The 20337-nt window shown below is 42.7% G+C and overlaps 1 protein-coding gene across 2 annotated transcripts in view; it reads right to left on the reverse strand.

Moving 5' to 3' along the window:
* The window catches only part of CDK5RAP1 (CDK5 regulatory subunit associated protein 1), a 43213-nt gene that overhangs the window by 21792 nt on the left and 1084 nt on the right, over positions 1-20337 (reverse strand). For both annotated transcript variants that reach the window (XM_033962569.1, XM_033962568.1), the window contains exons 2-5: positions 13802-14120; positions 10902-11005; positions 6081-6115; positions 3768-3868 (exon numbers count right to left, since the gene is read on the reverse strand). In XM_033962569.1, the coding sequence (XP_033818460.1) occupies positions 3768-3868; positions 6081-6115; positions 10902-11005; positions 13802-14108 (547 nt within the window). In that variant the 5' untranslated portion in view covers positions 14109-14120. The remainder of the gene's footprint in view (positions 1-3767; positions 3869-6080; positions 6116-10901; positions 11006-13801; positions 14121-20337) is intronic.

The raw sequence follows: 20337 nt of genomic DNA on the forward strand, positions 1-20337 counted from the left end.
CCTTCCTTCCTCCTGGTGTACATCTCTCCTCCTCCATCCTTCCTGGAAAGCACCCTCTCATAGTTTACCTGCACCCCCCTCTTGCTGTTGCCAAATTTCCAAGACCTTAAACATGGCCAGAGGAGCTACCTCTTTCAAAGCAGCCTTTTTGGTCAGCGTGTTTCCCCCCCAAATAAGACCTATCTCAAAAATAAGCCTTAGCATGATTTTAAAAGATACTCCTAATATAAGCCCTACCCCAAAAAGAACCCTAGTTAAGATCAACCCCCGAATATCCCCGTCACTTCCTGACTCCATCCTGATTTGCTGAAAAAAAATCAGACTCATCCATTCAGCAACCCCCACCCCTGCTGCTTTAGGAGGCCTCGGAGTGGAGGTATGTCAGTCTCACGGTGGGAGGGTCGGTGGGGTTCTGCTGCACAGGGGGATGGGAGGGAGGGAGGGATAGAAAGATGCTGCACAAGGAAAGAGGAAGAAATGGGGTGGAGGAGAGGAAGGGAGAGATGTTTGTTGTATATGAAAAAAAATAAGACATCCCCCCAAAATAAGCCCTAATGCGTTCGGTTGGAAGACATGCACGAAACAGTTGATCAGTTCCCTTCCTAACTTCAGCACTGCTTCTAGACTTTGGCGTTCTTACTTCTAAGTTTTTATCTTAAAATGCGACATCAACTCGGTTTTCAATGAGCTTTTTATCACTAAACTAACTTCCTGCTTTGCAGCAGTTCCAGTACTAAGTTATTATTCAGATAACAATAAAATTGTTGTCGATAACGACAGTTTCAGAGAATAGATAAAAGGCTAGATTCACTAAGTCCACTGATCGTGTCCCGACCACTTTGCAACCCCAATCTGAGTCACTAACCTTCCTCCCGAGCGATCCGCACCTGATCTGATCTGCGCAGGTAAATGAGAGGAAATGGCATGCAAAGTAGGAAGGGCCTCAATTCACGAAACAAATTTGGGCGTACCGACTGGGCTGGCCGATCCAAAACCAAGCAACTGCTGAGGACCGGGTCACTCACATCCTTGCCGACTGCCCTGCTCTCTGCCACCCTGAAATCCCAGCCCTGCTAGCCTCAGATCAATGCTTCCTGACCTCCTGTACTCATTTTGTGCCCGGGAAAAATGCAATGAGTTTCAGAAGCCGTGCACAGCTATAGCAAGCAAATGTGATCACTAGGGCCGAGACAAAAAAGTGCCCTGCTCTCTGCCGCTCTGCGAGCCCGTGTTTTTAACCCGCGGTTTTAACCTGTGGGTTAAAAGCGGGGATGCACTAAGGCGTTGTCATTTTTATTCCAGTCTGATAAGATTGTTCCAATCTGACTTTTGGGCTAGTGTTCTGTTCCGTGGTCTAACTGCAAAGCGCTGTTAATATTCCTTTCGGGAGCAGCAACCTCCTAAGTCACCTCTTCCCCCCCCTTTGTTTTTTGACCTCGTTTGTGCAGGAGAGCAAGTGCATGCGAGGATCGTATGTACAGCCAAGAAGGCTGGTCTGCACATGCGTAATGATCGGTCTTCAGTGCTCCGTGGGATCGCTTCTGGGCGTATGTCCGATCAGGTAATTTGCATGGGGAGCCTTTAGTGAATCGATCGTCCGGCAAGACTCGGCCACGGGTCGCCCATGGATCAGTGAGGTGGGTTTAGTGAATCTAGGCCTTCAACTGGGTTACGAATAGCCTAGCCAACCGCATTATGAGAATATTGTAGGACCATGAGCGACCTCTAAACATATCCCAAACTACTTCAAAATTTTAACCATATCTTATAATAATAATAATTTTATTTCTTTTCTTTTATTTTATTTTTTTTAATTTTTATTTATTAAATTTTCAATTTTTACAATAATTGAGTTTCAAGTAATATAATTAATTATTATATATCATTGTATCTATCATTAATACAACATTAATTTATACACAGTATATATTATAAATTATATATAATCAAAAGTTATAAATCCCTCCCCATTTTTACAATTAATGATTCCAAAAAATATACATATCCCTCCCCATTCCTATATAAGTATTGCGAATGTGCTAAGAAATCTAATCATTAGAATAATTAGTCATTGGTTGCCAAATTTTCTTGAAATTATGAAGATTCCCATGTTGTAATGCTAATACTTTTTCCATTTTGTAGATATGACATACAGAGTTCCACCAAAATGTGTAATTTAATTTGGTATAATCTTTCCAATTTTGGGTGATTTGTTGCATGGCGACTCCTGTCAATATTAATAGTAGTTTGTTATTATTTACTGAGATCGGACTCTGAGTTCTCATTGCAGTGCCAAATAATACGGTGTCATATGAGAGTCCTACATGATTTTCTAATAATTTGTTAATTTGGGGCCAAATCATATTCCAAAAGGCATTTACACAGGGACAAAAAAAGATTAAGTGATCTAATGTCCCTATTTCTATTTTACAATGCCAGCATCTATTAGATCTAGTATTATCTATCTTTTGCAAGCGCGTTGGGGTCCATAACACTCTATGTAATAAAAACATCCATGTTTGACTCATAGATGCTGACTTTGTAGATCTTAATCTCCAGGACCAAAATCGTGGCCATTGAGATGCAGAAATTGTCTGTCCAATCTCAATACTCCAAATGTCTCTAAGACCAGTTTTCTTTTTTTTATTTAAAAATCCATATATCAATTTGTACCATTTTGCGGCTTGGTGACCCAAGAAATCAGCCTGGAAACAATAATTTTATTTCTTATATACCGCTATACCCTAAGTTCGAAGCGGTTTACAAAGAGGGTCGTGCCGTGAGAGGATGCAGTGTTTACAGCAGGAGACATATGTTTACAACAAGATACATATGTTTGGAACAGGATATAAGCTAGGTATTGGAACCAGGGATTTGAGATACATAAGCTTTGCGAATGAGAATGTGCATGAGAAGTCGGATATTACAATGAATAAGATACAGGGAGTTACAATGTGCATGAGATATTGGGGAAAGTTTACAGTGAGAAGAGGATATTACAAAGTGAGCAGGAACAGGAGATGATTACAATGCGATACAGGATAATACAAAGTGAACAGGATATTACACAGTGAACAGGAACAGGAGATGTTTACAATACGATACAGGATAATACAAAGTGAGCAGGTACCGGGGAGGTTTACCATAAGATAAAGTAAATTACAGAGTGGACCGGTACAGGATGTTTACAAGATACAGGATGTTTACAATAAGATACAGGATATTACAATATGAACAGGATACAAGATTTAAATGCTGTTTTACGGGAGGATATATACAATGTGAGTAAGGGAGGAACAAAGCAATTAGCGTGGAAGCGGGAGGAAGGAAGGGTAGGGGTGGGCATTCGGGGGGAATATAACTGGAAGAGGGGGGAAAAACTTAGGTGGTGTTGAAGAGACGGGTCTTCAGAGAGGTAGAACATATTCAGACTTGTGAAGACATGTTCTGATAAGGTTGAATTTTTACCATGAGCTTAAGAATCACCCTAATATACATTTATTTATTTATTTCTTCCATTTGTGTGTTGCACATACCTCTACAAGCTCTAGGCGACATTACAGAGGAAGGGGTTAGAAGAGGGTAGGGAGGACTGTGGAGGGCAGGAAGGAGTGGAGAGTAGAGAATATTTCATAGAAATTCCTAACCATCTATGTCAATGATATCTAAATGAATTAAAAGTAATATGTAAAACGGAATAGAAGGGAGGAACCGTTAAACAATAGAATTCAGTTAATAAAATACACATGCTGGATATGATACTATACCTAAAATCCCCACTCGAAGAGGAGTCCGAGACTGCAAGCGTTTGCGTTTCAGAGCAGTGATATACTTCAGGCGATTCCAAACTGTCTGCTCTGCCTTCTCCCTGGCAGAAACAAATCATAAATCATGGTTCTATACATTCTAACAAAAAGAAACATAGGCCCAGGTTCTCTAAATGGCACCGGTTTTTTTTAGGCTCAAGTCGGCGCCCAAACTCAGTAAAAAAAAAAAACACGCCATTGAAACAACATTTTAAATTGAGTTTCAAGGCGCCTAGAAAGAAATCGGCACCGGAATCGCACCTCTGTAGACGTTTCAAGCCGTCTAATGCCACAGTGGGCGTGGCTAACAAGAAGTAGTGTTAGGCGGCCCAAAGCACCTACGGCGGCACGAGTCGCATCATAAGTAGGCGCTGGAAATGTAGGCCAGGAAAACCCTGGCCTACATTTCTGATGCCTACCTTTACTGGGTAGCTGGCACCGTCGCGTGAGTGACACACGATCGGCAGCCGCTTTTAAAGATGGCCTCTAGATAAGCACTAAACTTCCAGCTATCTGCGTCCACCTTTATTTGCGCCTGCTGAAAAGCAGATTATAGCAGGAAGCTAGAGTGAAACGCCAGCACATGTCTCAGCTTCTGCTGGTCAAAGATGAGCCCTAGAGGCGCAAAGTGAAATGACAGTGGGAATCTCCATCCTGCCCCTGGCAGAGCGAGAAGTTAAAAAAAGGATGGCTGAGAGAGGATTGGAAAGGAAGGAAGGAGCCATCCCCCCCTGCTCTGCTCTCAAAAGCACATCGCCTATACCCCAGCATTCATATTAGAAAATGACACGGGGACAAATTTGTCCCCGCAGGAACTCAATTTCCCCGTCCCATTCCTGTAAGTAGAGAATGACTCGGGGGAAAAATCTGTCCCCGTCACTGCACCGTCCCCGGCCCACCATCCTCTACACCGCCCCCGTCACCGCCATCCCTTTCACCGTCCCGTCACCGCCACTGCTATCCCATTCACTGCCCTGTCACCGTCCCCGCAGCATCCATATAAGCCTCAGTACTGCAATATTTAGCTTATTCCTTTCTTATAAATCAAAGTTCCGGCTGCTGAACTAGAGAAAGAGATGTTCAGCTGGCAGGGCTTTGTTTATAAATTTTTATCAACACAACTAATATACTACTTTATCCTAAAGCAAAAAATAAATAAATAGAATTTTTTTTCTACCTTTGTTGTCTGGTTTCTGCTTTCCACATCTTCTCATTCAATTCCTTCCATCCACTGTGTGTCTTCTCTCTGCGTCTTCCATTTACTGTTACTGTGCCTCTCCCTTCACCCCCTCCCACAATTGATCTAGCACCCATCTTCTTCCCTCCGCTCCCCCATAGTCTGGCATCTGTCTTCTTCTTCCCTTCCAGCGTCTTCTCCCCACTCTGCCTTCCACATTTCCAAGGAAGAGAAACTTTTCCCTTTCACCCCCTCCTTCCTTGTGTGAGCCGGAACACGCGGTCCCCGCAACCCCCACCCGCACGCCGGCTCGATCGTTTAACCAGCTTCCTCTCTCCAGCTCTCCTTAGTTTGCCAGCTTTCTTTTTCGGCGATCGGCATGCTTTCAAAGAGCCGCGCATGCGCGGCTGCTCAAAGTTCAATCTTCTGCTCTGCTGCAACTTCCTGTTTCCGGTTGGGTCAGAGCCGAAGATTGAATACTGAGCAGCCGCGCATGCGCGGCTCTTTTGAAAGCGTTCCGGTCGCCGAAAAAGAAAGCCGGCAAACTAAGGTGAGGTGGAGAGAGGAAGCTGGTTAAACGATCGAGCCGGCGTGCAGGTGGGGGCTTCGGGGACCGCACAATCCTTTATGCCTCACTGCGGTGACAAGACCATTCACCGCTCCATGGGGCGGCGATGGCCTTGTCCCCGTCCCCGCAGAGGCTGCTAATTTTCATTCCCCATTTTTGGCAGGTTACCCACGGCTAAACGCGGTAGCCGCGGGTAAACCGCTACCGTGTCATTCTCTACCTGTAAGCTCTGCCTTAACCGCACAAGCCTCGAACACTTATGATTTGCTTTCTCAAAGAGCCCAAACCCACCATTCTCTGCATCCACATGCCACACTCCTCCTCGCCCTCGCCCCACCATATACTTGCCCGGCATCCACATCCTTGGTCCTTCAAATCTCAAATAAAATGCTGCCAGCTGCTCAGACAACAAAAGCTCCCAAGTGTCTGCCCACAACTTCCCCGTCCGTTTGCTCATTCATTCAGCTCCCTGACACTTTTAATGCTCCCAACCTTATTCCAAACACAACCAGAAATCTCAGAACTTTACCTGATAGAGCAAGTGACCAGAAGAATCACATCTGCCTTGAAAAGAAATGAAAAAAAAAAAAAAAAAAAGTTAACAGCCGCTATTGTGATTTATACGTTTTGTTTTCTTCTGGATCAGCAGTTTCACTTGGCTGTTTGAGCTTCTGCCTTTAGGCAAGACCAGGCGGTGATGTTTGAGGAGAGCAGTAAAACAGTAGCTTTAGTCAAAGCAAACCAAGAGGGACTGACAGCCAGACAGATTCAGCCTGGATTTTTATGCACAGGGAGAACGGGAATATCCAAATAACCCTTTTTTTTAAACTGCCCTCATTATATATATAAGTGCCGGTTAGATGAAAAAATACAGTAAAATACAGTTTTCTTAAAGGGAAACAACCCTCCAGACCAGCACTACCTCAGGATTTTTTTTTTTTTTTACAGAACAGACTCCACAGGCTCTCGAAGCAATATGCCTTGCTTGATTTAGGGGGCAAGGCTTACTGCTGAGGCTCCTCTAAAAAAATGTGGGGAGGTGGAGGAAGTGGGGGGAGGGACCCCGCTCGAGACCCGCCGGGTTTGACACCCCCGAGGTCGGACGGACCCCCAAACAGGGCCCGCCCAAGCTCCGTCCGGCCAAAAACAGGGACTAGAAACCCCCTAAACAAATTCCAACAGCCCAACCAAGGGAGATGGGTACAGATCACTCAACACCTGCTGGAGACTGAAAGAAGACTGAGGTAAATAGAGAAGGGAGTATATTATATACTGTCCCACAGTTTTGTTTTCAGTCTCCACCTGCTGGTCATGATTGGATATATACCCATTCGTAAAGATTAACCTCTACTGGTCTGGAGAGTGCTAAAGAAATAAAGTTTAACATTCAAATGATGTCCAATAATGCATTTCGATAGGATGGTTTTGGGAGGGGCAGCCCCGACATGACCACAATTTTGAAGGTATCAAAATCCCAGAGAAGAGAGTTAGTTTAGTGACTAAGGGGGTCTTAAAGTTAATCGAGGAGGATGCAAGGTCAAAGATCCGCCTAGGGCACCCGATTCCCTAACAACATCCCTAGAACTGGATGATACCGAGCTATGATGAAACTTAATCTGAAGTTAACCAGGGTTTAAATCTTTTTCATATAGGTTTATAGCGATTTGAAATGAAATTCCTAGTTATATTAGAATTCTTTTCTCTCTCCAGATTTTTCGTAAATCGATGAAAACAATGCTATTTCAGCAGTTTTTGGGAAACGGTACTAAGGAGTGCTAATTGTTTTTTGTTTAGTAATTCACATGTTAGTTAAACTAATTTCCCTGTTTATTGAAGTCTTAGGTAAACCAAATCAAGCCCCTACTTCAGGAGATAAGGTATATAAATCTAAGGCTTAGATTAGCTATTAAAGCCACAGACCCTGTATCCTCTCTGAAAAATGACAAGCATGCAACTTGATTCTGGTGTGATTGCTGAACATAAGAAATGCCTCTGCTGGGTCAGACCCGAGGTCCATCGTGCCCAGCAGTCCGCTCACGCGGCGGCCCAACAGGTCCAGGACCTGTGCAGTAATCCTCTATCTATATCCCTCTATCTCCATTTCCAGTAGGAATTTGTCCAATCCTTTCTTGAACCCCAGTACCGTACTCTGCCCTATTACGTCCTCTGGAAGCGCATTCCAGGTGTCCACCACACGTTGGGTAAAGAAGAACTTCCTAGCATTCGTTTTGAATCTGTCCCCTTTCAACTTTTCTGAATGCCCTCTTGTTCTTTTATTATTAGAAAGTTTGAAGAATCTGTCCCTCTTTACTCTCTCTATGCCCTTCATGATCCTATAAGTCTCTATCATATCCCCTGTAAATTAACCAAGGCTCCCATTTGATCCCCAGGAACCGAAAAAAGGCTTAGGAATAGAGCCCAGACCTCTTGAATGGCAGTGTGCAGACAAGGCCCCCCTCATGCATATTTCACCATTCCTGCTGCAAAGAACTTTTTGTAATGTGTTTCACCCTTAAAACATTTTAGCAGGGTGGATAAAAATCAATGATTTAGAGAAAAGAAAAAAAAAACATGGAATTTTTTTTCTATTTAAATTGGATTTTTTAAACAAAATGCTTTTTTTGAGGAAAATCTATCTAAAGTTTTCTATTTAAGATACATTACAGTCCAAAAGTTATTCATCGTGAAATGATTAGTTTTTAATTATGTAGCATGCGGCTCTATATTCATGCAATGTTTACATTTTTTGATAAATTAATTCCGTTAATTCATAATGTCACAGGCAACTTTTCTATCTAGAGCAGTGGTCTCAAACTCAAACACTTTGCAGGGCCACATTTTGGATTTGTAGGTACTTGAAGGGCCGCAGAAAAATTAGTTAAAGTCTTATTAAAGAAATGACAATTTTGCATGAGGTAAGACTTTATAGTTTATAAATCTTTCTTTTCAGCTAAGTCTTAATAATAATATTGTCATTTATAGCTAAAGAGACATATGATCAAGAAACTGTTTTATTTTACTTTTGTGATTATGATAAACATACCGAGGGCCTCAAAATAGGACCTGGCGGGCCACATGTGGCCCCCGGGCCGCGAGTTTGAGACCACTGATCTAGAGGATATTATCACTGATGATTTAAATCAAGTCTTTCTGACCAGAGATTTAAATCAATTTGATTTAAATCAAATCCAGTCTGCATTTCAGTATAGGTTCAAGCTTCCTATACAACTGCTGATATTCAGTAATTGGCATTAGCCAAGATGGGGTGGTTTACAGCATATAAGGTGAATTAGTGATCTTTAACATAACATAAAAATCCATTTATATACTGTTCTAAGCGGTTTACAAAAGAAATTAAGAAAAACTGTACTTTGCTCAGTGTAATTATATACTCATTTGGAAAACTGAGACATTTCAGTGAAGAAATACAATTTTAAAAAAACATTCCTGATTTAAATACAACATCAATAAAAAATATAATTCAATTAAAATACAAATTCATAATTAAAATACACCATCGTTAAGTCTTCAACATTTTTCTAAAAACTTGATAAGAACTGGATCCTAATATCAACTTGCTGAAACTCTTGCCCCAAGAACCCACCTGGTAAGCTAAAATTCTGTGGAAAAATCGTTTGTAAATACCACCTTTTACTGTTCGAAACATAAATGTAGTACGTTTACGTAATGTCGGCTTTCTGTCTGCAAATTTAAAATGATCGACAAGATAAGTTGGCACAAGGCCATACGGTGTCTTAAACAAATACAGTAGCCCGCTTCAATAGCTGACGGGTCAAATCTAACGGAAGAAAAAGCCTCAGATCTATCTGGTAGATCAGAAAGCTCAAACCACCTCCGCCCACATCAATGGCTCAAAAAACTTCCGCCATAAAAGTCTTAACACAATACTTAGCACTGTTGTTTAAATCGCAATCTCCTATTAAGAACCTTAGCGGCTCCTTTTACTTTTTAGCGCACGCCAAACTCGCGCTACGCTTCTAGAACTAATGCCAGCTGGCGTTAAGGTCTAGCGCGTGCTATTCCACGCGTTATAAGGCCCTAACGCCACCTTAGTAAAAGGAGCCCTTAGTTTACATAGGGTCATTCTAAAAGGAAGTTTTTTGAGCCGATGAGGTGGGCGGAGGTGGTTTGAGCTTTATGCTCTACCAGACAGACCCGAGGCTTTTTCTTCCATTAGACGGCAATTTATCTTTTCTATTACAGCCCCCCAAACATGGAATTTGCTTCCTATTTATTTGAGGGAAGAACGTAACTTGGATAAATTTAAGAGTAAATTAAAGAGTTTCTTTTTAAAGACGCTTTTGATAATTAGCTAGCTAGTTCCCTAGCTAATTTTAATTTTACTATATAACCTTATTGAAGCATTTTAACTTCCCCTTCCTCATGTATTTTCCTAAATATCTTGCTTACTTTCAAATAATTTCTAGTTCTTTTCCCTACCTCTCCTTGTGTTCTTAAGTTTGTCAATAGTCTTATAAGACTTAGCTCTTTTTATGCGTTGTATTGTTTCCTAAAACTTTGTAATTTTATCGCTATGTACATCGCTTAGAATTATGATTAAGCGATTAATCAAAATTTTATTAAAACTTGAAACCCGTCAGCTATTGAAGTGGAATACATATTACTAGTTTATATTATTTATTCCCACCTTCACCTATTGGATATTTATTAGTTAAACAAATACAGCCCATTTTAAAAAGGATCCTTGCTTCAATTGGGAGCCAATGTAACATCCGCTAATATTTTGTCACATGATCGGATTTTTTTCAAGTTAAAAATGAATCGAATTGCTACCTTCTGAATAAGCTGTAGTCTATTAATATTCTTTTTATAAGAAGCTAAACCATTTTGTTTTGAAGCATGGTTAGTCTATTGCAGTCCAGTGTAACCTCTTGTAATCACATCAGTCCCTTCGGTTGACCTTCGGTAGTCCAACTTTTATTAGGAAACTCCCTTAGCAACGCTTTACATCGTATGCCTTAATTTATCGCAAAAAATGTAATTGCAACATTATCTCCTTCGCTAAATGACATTTTGCTAAAACAGACCTTGATGGTCACTTCCTGAATGAGGTCATTTTGAAAACAGGGACCATCCGGTTTTTACATTAGCTTGCAGTAACACCTGTCAATAATGGTAACCATTGTTTAACAGTACATTTGGTTTTGGGTTATTTGGAAAAACATTGGGGTTCCCTCTCTCCTCCTCTTCCCCCCGAGTGTACATACATGTGTATAGATCTATATGGAGTGACAGAGAAACTAATAAGATAAGCATAGTCCAAAAACAACCATGAGTATAAGAAATAGTAGTGAACTACAAAGTAAACCTCAGATGCAGAATGAGTTCTCAAGTAACCGTTGTTCTGCAGGATGGACCAGGCTATCTCTGTATCGCTCACATTCATTTGGCAGCCGTAGGTCTCAAAATACACTGAAATGAAAAGAAAACCAGCGGAGTTTATGGCATTATTCTAAGCCTATCCTACTACTATTTATCACTTATATGGCCTTGAAAGGTGTACACAGTGCTGTACATTTTGGCATCTAATAGATGGTCCCTGCTCAGAAGAGCTTACGATCTAACTTGGACCCAAGGTGAGAGGAGGTAGGAGTTGAAAGCAATTTCAAAGAGACAGAGCCCGCCACAGGGATTGGGACAGCTTGTTCCAAGATCAACTTAATTTAACATACACATTAGCCTACTCTACAAGATTTTAAATGATAAAGGCCATTAAGACATAGCAACATTATTATGTTCTTATGTGAGCCCAAGTATAGGACAATCAAGCTATTGTGACATCACTGCTGAGGTTGGCTCTTAGGCATTGGTGGAATGAGGCATTATGACATCACAATCTCAGCTCTGGAATGTTGCTATTCTTTGGGTTTCTGCCAAGGTACTTGGGACCTGGGTTGGCCACTGTTAAGAAACAGGATACTGGGCTTGATGGACCTTTGTCCCACTGTGTCCCAGCATGGCAATGCTTATGTTCTTAAGATGCAGGAGAGAGAATTGTTTAAAGAGACAATGTAATGGGATTCCAAGAAGGGTCTCGTAACAACATAACCATTGCCACACTACAATATCCCGAAGGTCCATCAAGCTCGGTATCCTATTCCAACAGTGGTCAATCCATGTCAAAAGTAGGAATAAGACCGTTTTTATGCTACTTATCCCTGTATCCTCATGATCATTTACTATCTCCCTCCCCTCATTTATTCACTTTTCCGCCCTCTCACACTAGCTGCCATGGAGCAGCTCTTTCTTCTGCACCTGTCAGAATTGTCACCCCAAGCTACACAAACTGCCTGTCTAATTTACCATGGCTGATGAGACAGACTGACCACAAAATGCATCTTCCAGCTTGTGCAAGCATGCATGAGACCAGCTTATGATACAGAAGATTTGACATAATAATAATAACTTTATTCTTCTACACCGCCATAGTCAGGACGTGCTGAGGATCGAGTCAGTTCAGCGAACGGCCACCAGGATGGTCTTGGGGCTCAAGGATCTCGCGTATGAAGAAAGATTAAAAAAATTGCGGCTGTACTCACTTGAGGAAAGAAGAGAACGGGGAGATATGATTGAAAGATATAAGTACATCACGGGACGCATCGAGTCAGAAGATGATATCTTCTGGCTCATGGGACCCTCGACCACCAGAGGGCATCCGCTGAAGGTCAGGGGAGGGAAGTTTCATGGCGACTCCAGGAAGTACTTCTTCACCGAAAGAGTAGTGGATCATTGGAACAGACTCCCACTCCAGGTGATAAAGGCCAGCAGCGTGACGGGTTTTAAGAGAAAATGGGATACTCACGTGGGATCTTTAAGGGAGTAAATTCAGGGGAGGGGATACTTGGAATGGGCAGACTTTGTGGGCTGTAGCCCTTTTCTGCTGCTTTTTTCTATGTTTCTATGATATCTTCTGGCTCATGGGACCCTCGACCACCAGAGGGCATCCGCTGAAGATCAGGGGAGGGAAGTTTCATGGCGACTCCAGGAAGTACTTCTTCACCGAAAGAGTGGTGGATCATTGGAACAGACTCCCACTCCAGGTGATAAAGGCCAGCAGCGTGATGGGTTTTAAGAAAAAATGGGATACTCACGTGGGATCTTTAAGGGAGTAAATTCAGGGGAGGGGATACTTGGAATGGGCAGACTTGGTGGGCTGTAGCCCTTTTCTGCTGCTCTTTTCTATGTTTCTATGATGGCAGATAAAGGCCAAATGGCCACAGCATCCATTAGCCTATTGGCTAAGGCTCTTAACATTTGCATCTCCTCTTCCTATTGGCTAAAGCTCTTTACATCTGCATTGTGAGGTCATAGGGCTTTATGGTTATAGAAACAGACTCCCAGTCCAGGTGATAAAGGCCAGCAGCGTGACGGATTTTAAGAGAAAATGGGATATTCACGTGGGATCTTTAAGGGAGTAAATTCAGGGGAGGGGATACTTGGAATGGGCAGACTTGGTGGGCTATAGCCCTTTTCTGCTGCTTTTTTCTATGTTTCTATGTTTCTATAGTCGTGAGACTTCTAGGCGGTTTACATTGAAGAGAGCTGGACAGTCAGCGAGTTTAAGATTCTGCATACTGTATTTCTCTTACCTATGCAGAGGTAAGAGAAATACAGTATGCAGAATCTTAAAAAAGGCAGCAAAATACAATATACAGATAGTTAACAGATGTTAGAAATTTTAGTCTTATACGCAGGGGTGGACATGTTTGAAATATTAGAAATTGATTTAGTGTTTTGTGTAGATATTTTTTAGGTGATATTTCTGTCGAATAAGGCAGTTTTTATGGCTTTTTTAAAGGCATCAGGGTCTTAATCTGAATATTAGGTATCACTGTTGCACAATGACAGGGGGCAAGATGGCACTGCAGCAGTACCCTCAGCTCTTGCCAGCCAAACTTTTGACCTTCTATGTGAGCAGAGCATGACACTGCCACTGAGTCAAGCCTCTGTTTATTCATTTTTAATAATTTGACTGTCCAGCTCTCTTCAATGTAGATGTACATTAGACCAACGTATTTCATCTTGGACCAAAGCCCTGCATTAGCTGAATTTCCTACCAACTTCTAACTTTCTTTGTCTGCCTCCAATTCAGTACTTTATCAAGCTCTGATAAGGCATTTTTTCTCAATAATTTTGTTAAAAGGCTTATGAAAAAGTAACAGGAAAGCAGATGTACAGCGCAGAAGAAAGGGAAAAAAATTAACTAACCTTTTGCCTTCCCTCCTGCGGACGCTTCATCAGTAAGGTAAGAAGGCGAGTCCTCCTCTTCGCCCATTTTAAGCGAGCTATCTTGTGACAAAGAACTGTCTTTCAAAAAGTCCTGAAACGTAGGGCCATCTGCCAGTCTAGAAGTGAAATCCAATACCTTTTTCTGTGCTTCAGGAAGAGCATCAGGACTCGCGGTGAAGCCCGAACAAGTCCTGCATTTTAAGCGTGCTGTAGAGGGCAGCAGCTTCCTCTTTCTCCATACGTTTCTGTCTCTTAATAGTAGCTTCATACATTTTAAAAAGTGCATGGCACAGTACAACTAGGTAAACAAAAATAGAAAAAAAAAACCAACAACCCTGTAATTTAAGAAAAATAGTATTTACTGTGCACAAGAAATAATAGTGATACCATGTGTTCTAGCATGAGATACATACAACAGTAAAATATAACAGAGACTGGAGTTTTGAGCACAAATATCAGTTGGGTTCCCTGAAGCAGGCCACTGAAACATGGTCTATGTCGGGACCCCTAACCCACTAAGTCAGGGTGTCAAACTCAATCACATAAGGGGCCGAAATCTAAAACATAGGCTAAGTCACAGGCCAAATTTTTTATTCCGATACTTAATAAAAGGACCCCTTAGTCTTAGTAGAAGTAAAGGGTTACAATCTCTCCAACCATTGGTTAAGTAATTATAACTATGGACTCTGAAATCTTTTACAGTCAAACCTTGGTTTGCGAGCATAATTTGTTCCAGAAGCATGCTTGTAATCCAAAGCAGTCATATATCAAAGCGAATTTCCCCATAGGAAATAATAGAAACTCAGACGATTCGTTCCATAACCCAAAACTTTTAATACAAAGTACTTGTATTGCAAACCTTGCTCATTTAGAACAGTCACTGCACTCCCGCAGCGTCAGAGAGAGAAGAACCAGCGGCTCAGTTGTGATGATGTGATGCATGGATACCTTTATGTTCTCGTATTGCAAGACTTTGCTTGTTTAGAACAGTCACTAACTACACTCTTGAAGTGTCAGATAGAGAAGAACCATCGGCTCAGTTGTGATGTGTGTATACTGTATGTATTTGTATTGCAAGACATTGCTTGTATATCAAGTTAAAATTTAACAAAATATTTTGCTTGTCTTGCAAAACACTTGCAAACCAAGTTACTTGCAATCCAAGGTTTTACTGTATTTGGAAAATGTAACGGGTTGTTGCAATGCAATGTGATCTATAAGTGAAATGAAATCAATAAAAACTTAACATTTTAGCTCTCCACTAGAGGACAGTATGAACACAGGGAACTGTGATCTTTTCAACCGGCTTAAACTTTTCTTACGTATAATACAGAAGTGCTAGTTAAAATGCTGAAGATGGTGGATTTGTCTGTGTGCAGGTAAAACATCCTACTTACATTTGAGTTTCAATAGCATTTATTGGCAGTATATTAATAGCAGAGCTCCTTATTTGATAGGATCCAAGATGTTCACGCAGGCCAAAGGCGCAGCCATCAGGTGCAGCGCAGCTCCGCCAATGTGAAGAGCTGCGTCGAAATTGGAGCCCTGCTGCCGCCACCACACATTCCTTCTGCCGCAGTCCCGCCCCCTCCTCTGATGTACGGGACCTCGGCGGAGGGAACGTGCGGCAGGAGGGCTCCGATTTCGAAGCAGCTCCTTTTTGCATTGGCGAAGCTGCGGCTGCACCTGATGGAGAGAGGGAAGGAACGGCGGGCCAAAGCTTAGCGATGGCAGGAATTGTTTGGCGGGCCAGAGTTTGACATGTCTGCACTAAGTTAAGTCATTTCACAAAAGTTTTTTTTATAAGTGGTAAAGAGAAAAAAGTAAGGGCATGGCCCGGGGCGGTAAATGCTCCAACACTGCTCCGACGCTCTGGGCCCTTAGTAAAACCCAGTGTAAATATGTAAAATTTGTGTATGTAATAATGCCACTTTATAGAGCAATGGTCAGACCGCAGTTGGAATACTGTGTCCAACACTGGTCTCCATACCTCAAAAAGGATATAATTCTACTGGAAAGGGTACAGAGGAGAGCTACGAAACTTGTCAAGGGATTGGAGAAATTGAGCTACAATGAACGCCTTAGGAAATTGGGATTGTTTACCCTCGAGCAGAGAAGACTGAGAGGGGATTTAATAGAGACTTTTAAAATAGTAAAGGGATTTGATCAAATCAACCAAGAAGAAGCATTACTAACTTTTTCGGATGTGACATGGACAAGAGGTCACAGACTGAAACTGAGTGGCAGCAGGTTCAGGACAAATGTCAGGAAGTTCTTTTTTACACAGCGCGTGCTGGGAATTTGGAATGCTCTCCCGGAGGATGTTGTGACGGAGATTACTGTTCTGGGATTCAAGTGCAAGTTGGATGCACACCTTCTTGCAAATCGTATTGAGGGCTACGGTATATCTGGGTCTCCATTCAGGAGTACCTAAAAGGGCCGCCGCGTGTGCGGATCACCGGACTGGATGGACCTCGGTCTGATCCGGTGAGGGCTTTTCTTATGTTCTTATATTGTGAGCTGAAAGGGTAGAAGAGGATAAATCCAAACCTTCGGGCTCCTTTTATGAAGGTGCGCTACGGGTTTTACCGCACGCACCGGATTAGCGCGCGCTAGCCAAAAATCTACCGCGTGCTCAAAAAGAGGCATTAGCGGCTAGCGCACGCAGCATTTTAGCGCGCGTTACGGCCCTAGCGTGCTTTTGTAAAAGAAGCCCTTTGTCTCTGGGCTTCTGAACACACATTATATCACCTACTAGCTCTTTAAGCCCGTTACATTAATGGGTGCTAGAGAGGCTTCCTCCCTTTCCCCTTCCCCTTGCACGGTCTCCCTCGTGATCAGGACGGGGTGGAGGGGGCTGCCGTCCGGGGCCGGCAGAGAGGAGCTAGGCGGCTGGAGGAGTAGCAGCAGTCGCTGCCGATCGCAGCCTCCGTCCTACCTGGATTTCCTTTTTTATCAGCATCGGGAAGGTGGAGAGCGGCCTGCAAGGTTCGATACAGCGGCTGGAGAACCTCAGCAGGCCGCTCTGAAGATCAGCGGCAGCGGGAGGGAGGAGTCTCTGGAACACGCGCCTCCAGCTAGCGCAGGCGCCGAGAGGTGTGACACAGAAGCACACCTCACGGCCTCACGATTTTTGAAAAGCGCATGCGCGCTTAGCCTTTTATTATTATGGATTATTGTTTGTAAAAGATTTTAAAATACTGGAGTTAGAAGTGCAATTTTTTTCACCAGAGGTGTTTACGCTACGCAGTGTATTTTTTTTTTTTTTTTTAATCATTTATCATCTGTCAGAAGATGCCTAAGGGTTTTAATACTCCAAATTTGTCAGTAGCAAACATTGATGAAAAACCTTGACCAAATATGTTGTTGTTTCCCTTCAACTAACTTTATGATGGGTAAATTTGGGCTTCCCTTTACAGTACTCAAATTTTCTTTCTTTAATACTGTTTTGAAGAAAAGTTATAACATACCAAAAACAGCAGAGTCTTGGGTTTCATCTTTGCAGGGGCCCTCCTTGAGGGCCACAATCCAGTCGGGTTTTCAGGATTTCCCCAATGAATATGCATTGAAAGCAGTGCATGCACATAGATCTCATGCATATTCATTGGGGAAATCCTGAAAACCCGACAGGATTGCGGCCCTCGAGGAGGGACTTTGACACCCCTGTTTTAGAGCCATGCTGGATGGAACCTGAGGTCACAATCTAAGAACCTGTTAGTTCCATCCTTTAGCCAAGTACACGCTCCGCAATCCAGTCGAGTTTTCAGGATTTCCCCAATGAATATGCATGAGATTTATGTGCATGCACTGCTTTCAATGCATATTCATTGGGGAAATCCTGAAAACCCGACTGGATTGCGGCCCTCAAGGAGGGACTTTGAGACCCCTGATCTAGAGAAACAATCCTTCGGTGTTTTATATAAGCAAAATCCAGTCCACATCCAATACAATCAAAATATATTTCTAGTTTCACTTGAAAATTGTGGTAAAATGTTTTAAATTTTGGAAAAGTGCTAGATTGTTATCAGAACACCTGCCTTTCAAAGCAAAACAAAAGATATCTAGTTGGGGAAATCATTAGTAAACAAACAACAATAGTGTCATTTGCTAAGCAACAACTAATCCATCATGAAACTGTAGGAGCTTAACATAGTAACATAGTAGATGACGGCAGATAAAGACCCAAATGGTCCATCCAGTCTGCCCAACTTGATTCAATTTAAATATTTCTGGGCAAGAATCCAAAGCTCTACCCGGTACTGTGCTTGGGTTCCTACTGCCGAAATCTCCATTAAAACCTACTCCAGCCCATCTACACCCTCCCAGCCACTTAAGCCCTCCCCAGCCCATCCCTCACCAAAGGATTCTGTATATTATGGAAGAAATGCCAACATTACATCGCACTGTAAGAACATAAGAACATAAGCAGTGCCTCCGCCGGGTCAGACCATAGGTCCATCCTGCCCAGCAGTCCGCTCCCGCGGCGGCCCAAACAGGTCACGACCTGTCTGAATCACTAGAAGGGGCCCCCTTGCCACCTTGGTTTCCCATTGAGTCCTATCTTCCCATCGAAGTCCTAACCCTCTGGTCTTGCACATGCACGACCTGGTTGGGTTTCTATACTTATTACCTGGTTAGCTTTCTATACCTATGTTACATCCCAGCACCTCTCTCAGTATCCCACGATCCCTTTATCCCTCAGGAATCCGTCCAATCCCTGTTTGAATCCCTGTACCGTACTCTGCCTGATCACTTCCTCCGGTAGCGCATTCCAGGTGTACACGACCCTTTGGGTGAAAAAAAACTTCCTTGCATTTGTACTAAAATTGAATTAGCACACTTTCTTAAAACAACAGAACAAAGTATCACAGCTTGGTTTTATAAACTGGCCCTCTTATCCAGACAAGAGAAAATGTTCACAGGACAGCTTGGTGATTCAAGGACAAAGCTGCATAGTGCCATTTAGACGTAAGTTGAAGCCGAGACTAAGCTTGCAGATGCAAATGAAGACCTGACACTGGAGACCAATACAAACCAGTACGGATTTAGCCCAACAGAGCAAAGAGTGCCTGCTGGGTCCAAAACAAAAGGTCACCGGTCTTTCATAGGTGGTGGTGAGAAGACAGGGTGATCTGTTTCTTGACCAGGGAGTAAGTCTTTGGACAGTGAAAATCTTACAGTAAAAGGGATTTTTAAAAAGGTTTGGACAAGTTCCTGTAGGAATAGTCCACAGTCTGTTCTTGAGACATGCATGGGGGAAGTCAATGCTTGTCCTGGGATCTTGCTACTCGTCAGGATTTCAGTCTCTTACTTCTTATTAGGATTCCAGAATCTTGCTACTCTTTGGGACTTCCCAGGGTTACCAGATGTCTGGGAAAAAAACAGACATGTCCTCTTTTTAGAGGACTGTACAGGTGTCCAGATGCATTTCCAAAACCCAGCAGTTTGCCTAGGTATTGGAAAGCCCTGAGCTCAGGGCCGTATATAGAAGACCTCTGAGCATGTGCAGATTTATGTATTTATTTATTACATTTCTAACCCGCGGATACCTAAGCGGTTTCCATAAAATACATACATAGTTATCAAACAGCATACAAATCCTGTACTTTCCTGTAACATTATTCCTTAAGTAAAAGCTTCCATAAACAAGGTGGTTTTCAAAACCTTTTTAAATTGCAAAATATTTAAGAGATCTCAATGGTCCTGTCAATTTGTTCCACAAAATAACTCCTGCAAGCAGAGATCCCCGAAGCTCTCATATTATCTTAGTGCATGTGCACAAAACCATCAAGTGACAGATAGATGCATCTTCTCTTCAGACTAACGCGACAGCACTTGCATCAAATACCAAGGATGGATGTGCACATACGATGCGATGACATCACACGTGTGTGATGTCATCACATCGTATCAGCGCATGCTCGGAGGCCCTCCAGACACAGTCTCAGGGAAGAAGAGAAAAGGTTTGTGTAGGGGTGGGGTTGGGGGACAGACCATGGGCGGGGCCACAAGTCCTTTTTTTTTCATTAAGAAATCTGGTAACCCTAGGAACTCCGCATGGAATGTTGCTACTACACTTCCCCCTCCGTATTTGCGGTGATAGGGGAAAAACTCAGCGAATACAGAAAAACCTTGAATAATTTTTCGCATGTTATTCGTGGTTTTCTGTTTAAAACCCTAGAGAAAATGCTAAAACCGCGAATAACCTGGCCTGTTCCTGTAAAGAAAGTGTAGCAATTTTCTCTGTGCAAATCGCTGCTCCCAGCAATATTCTCTGTGCAATGCACTGCTCCCAACGATTTTCTTTGTGCAACACGCTGCTCCCAGCGATATTCTCTGTGCAACGTGCTGCTCCCAGCAATTTTCTTTGTGTAATGCACTGCTCCCAGCGATATTCTCTGTGCAATGCGCTGCTCCCAGCGATTTTCTCTGTGCAATGTGCTGCTCCCAGCGATTTTCTCTAGGCAACGCGCTGCTCCCAACGATTTTCTCGGTGTAACGCACTGCTCCCAGCG

The sequence above is a fragment of the Geotrypetes seraphini genome, chromosome 11 (genome assembly GCF_902459505.1).
Source record: "Geotrypetes seraphini chromosome 11, aGeoSer1.1, whole genome shotgun sequence".
Classification (NCBI taxonomy): Eukaryota; Metazoa; Chordata; class Amphibia; order Gymnophiona; family Dermophiidae; genus Geotrypetes; species Geotrypetes seraphini.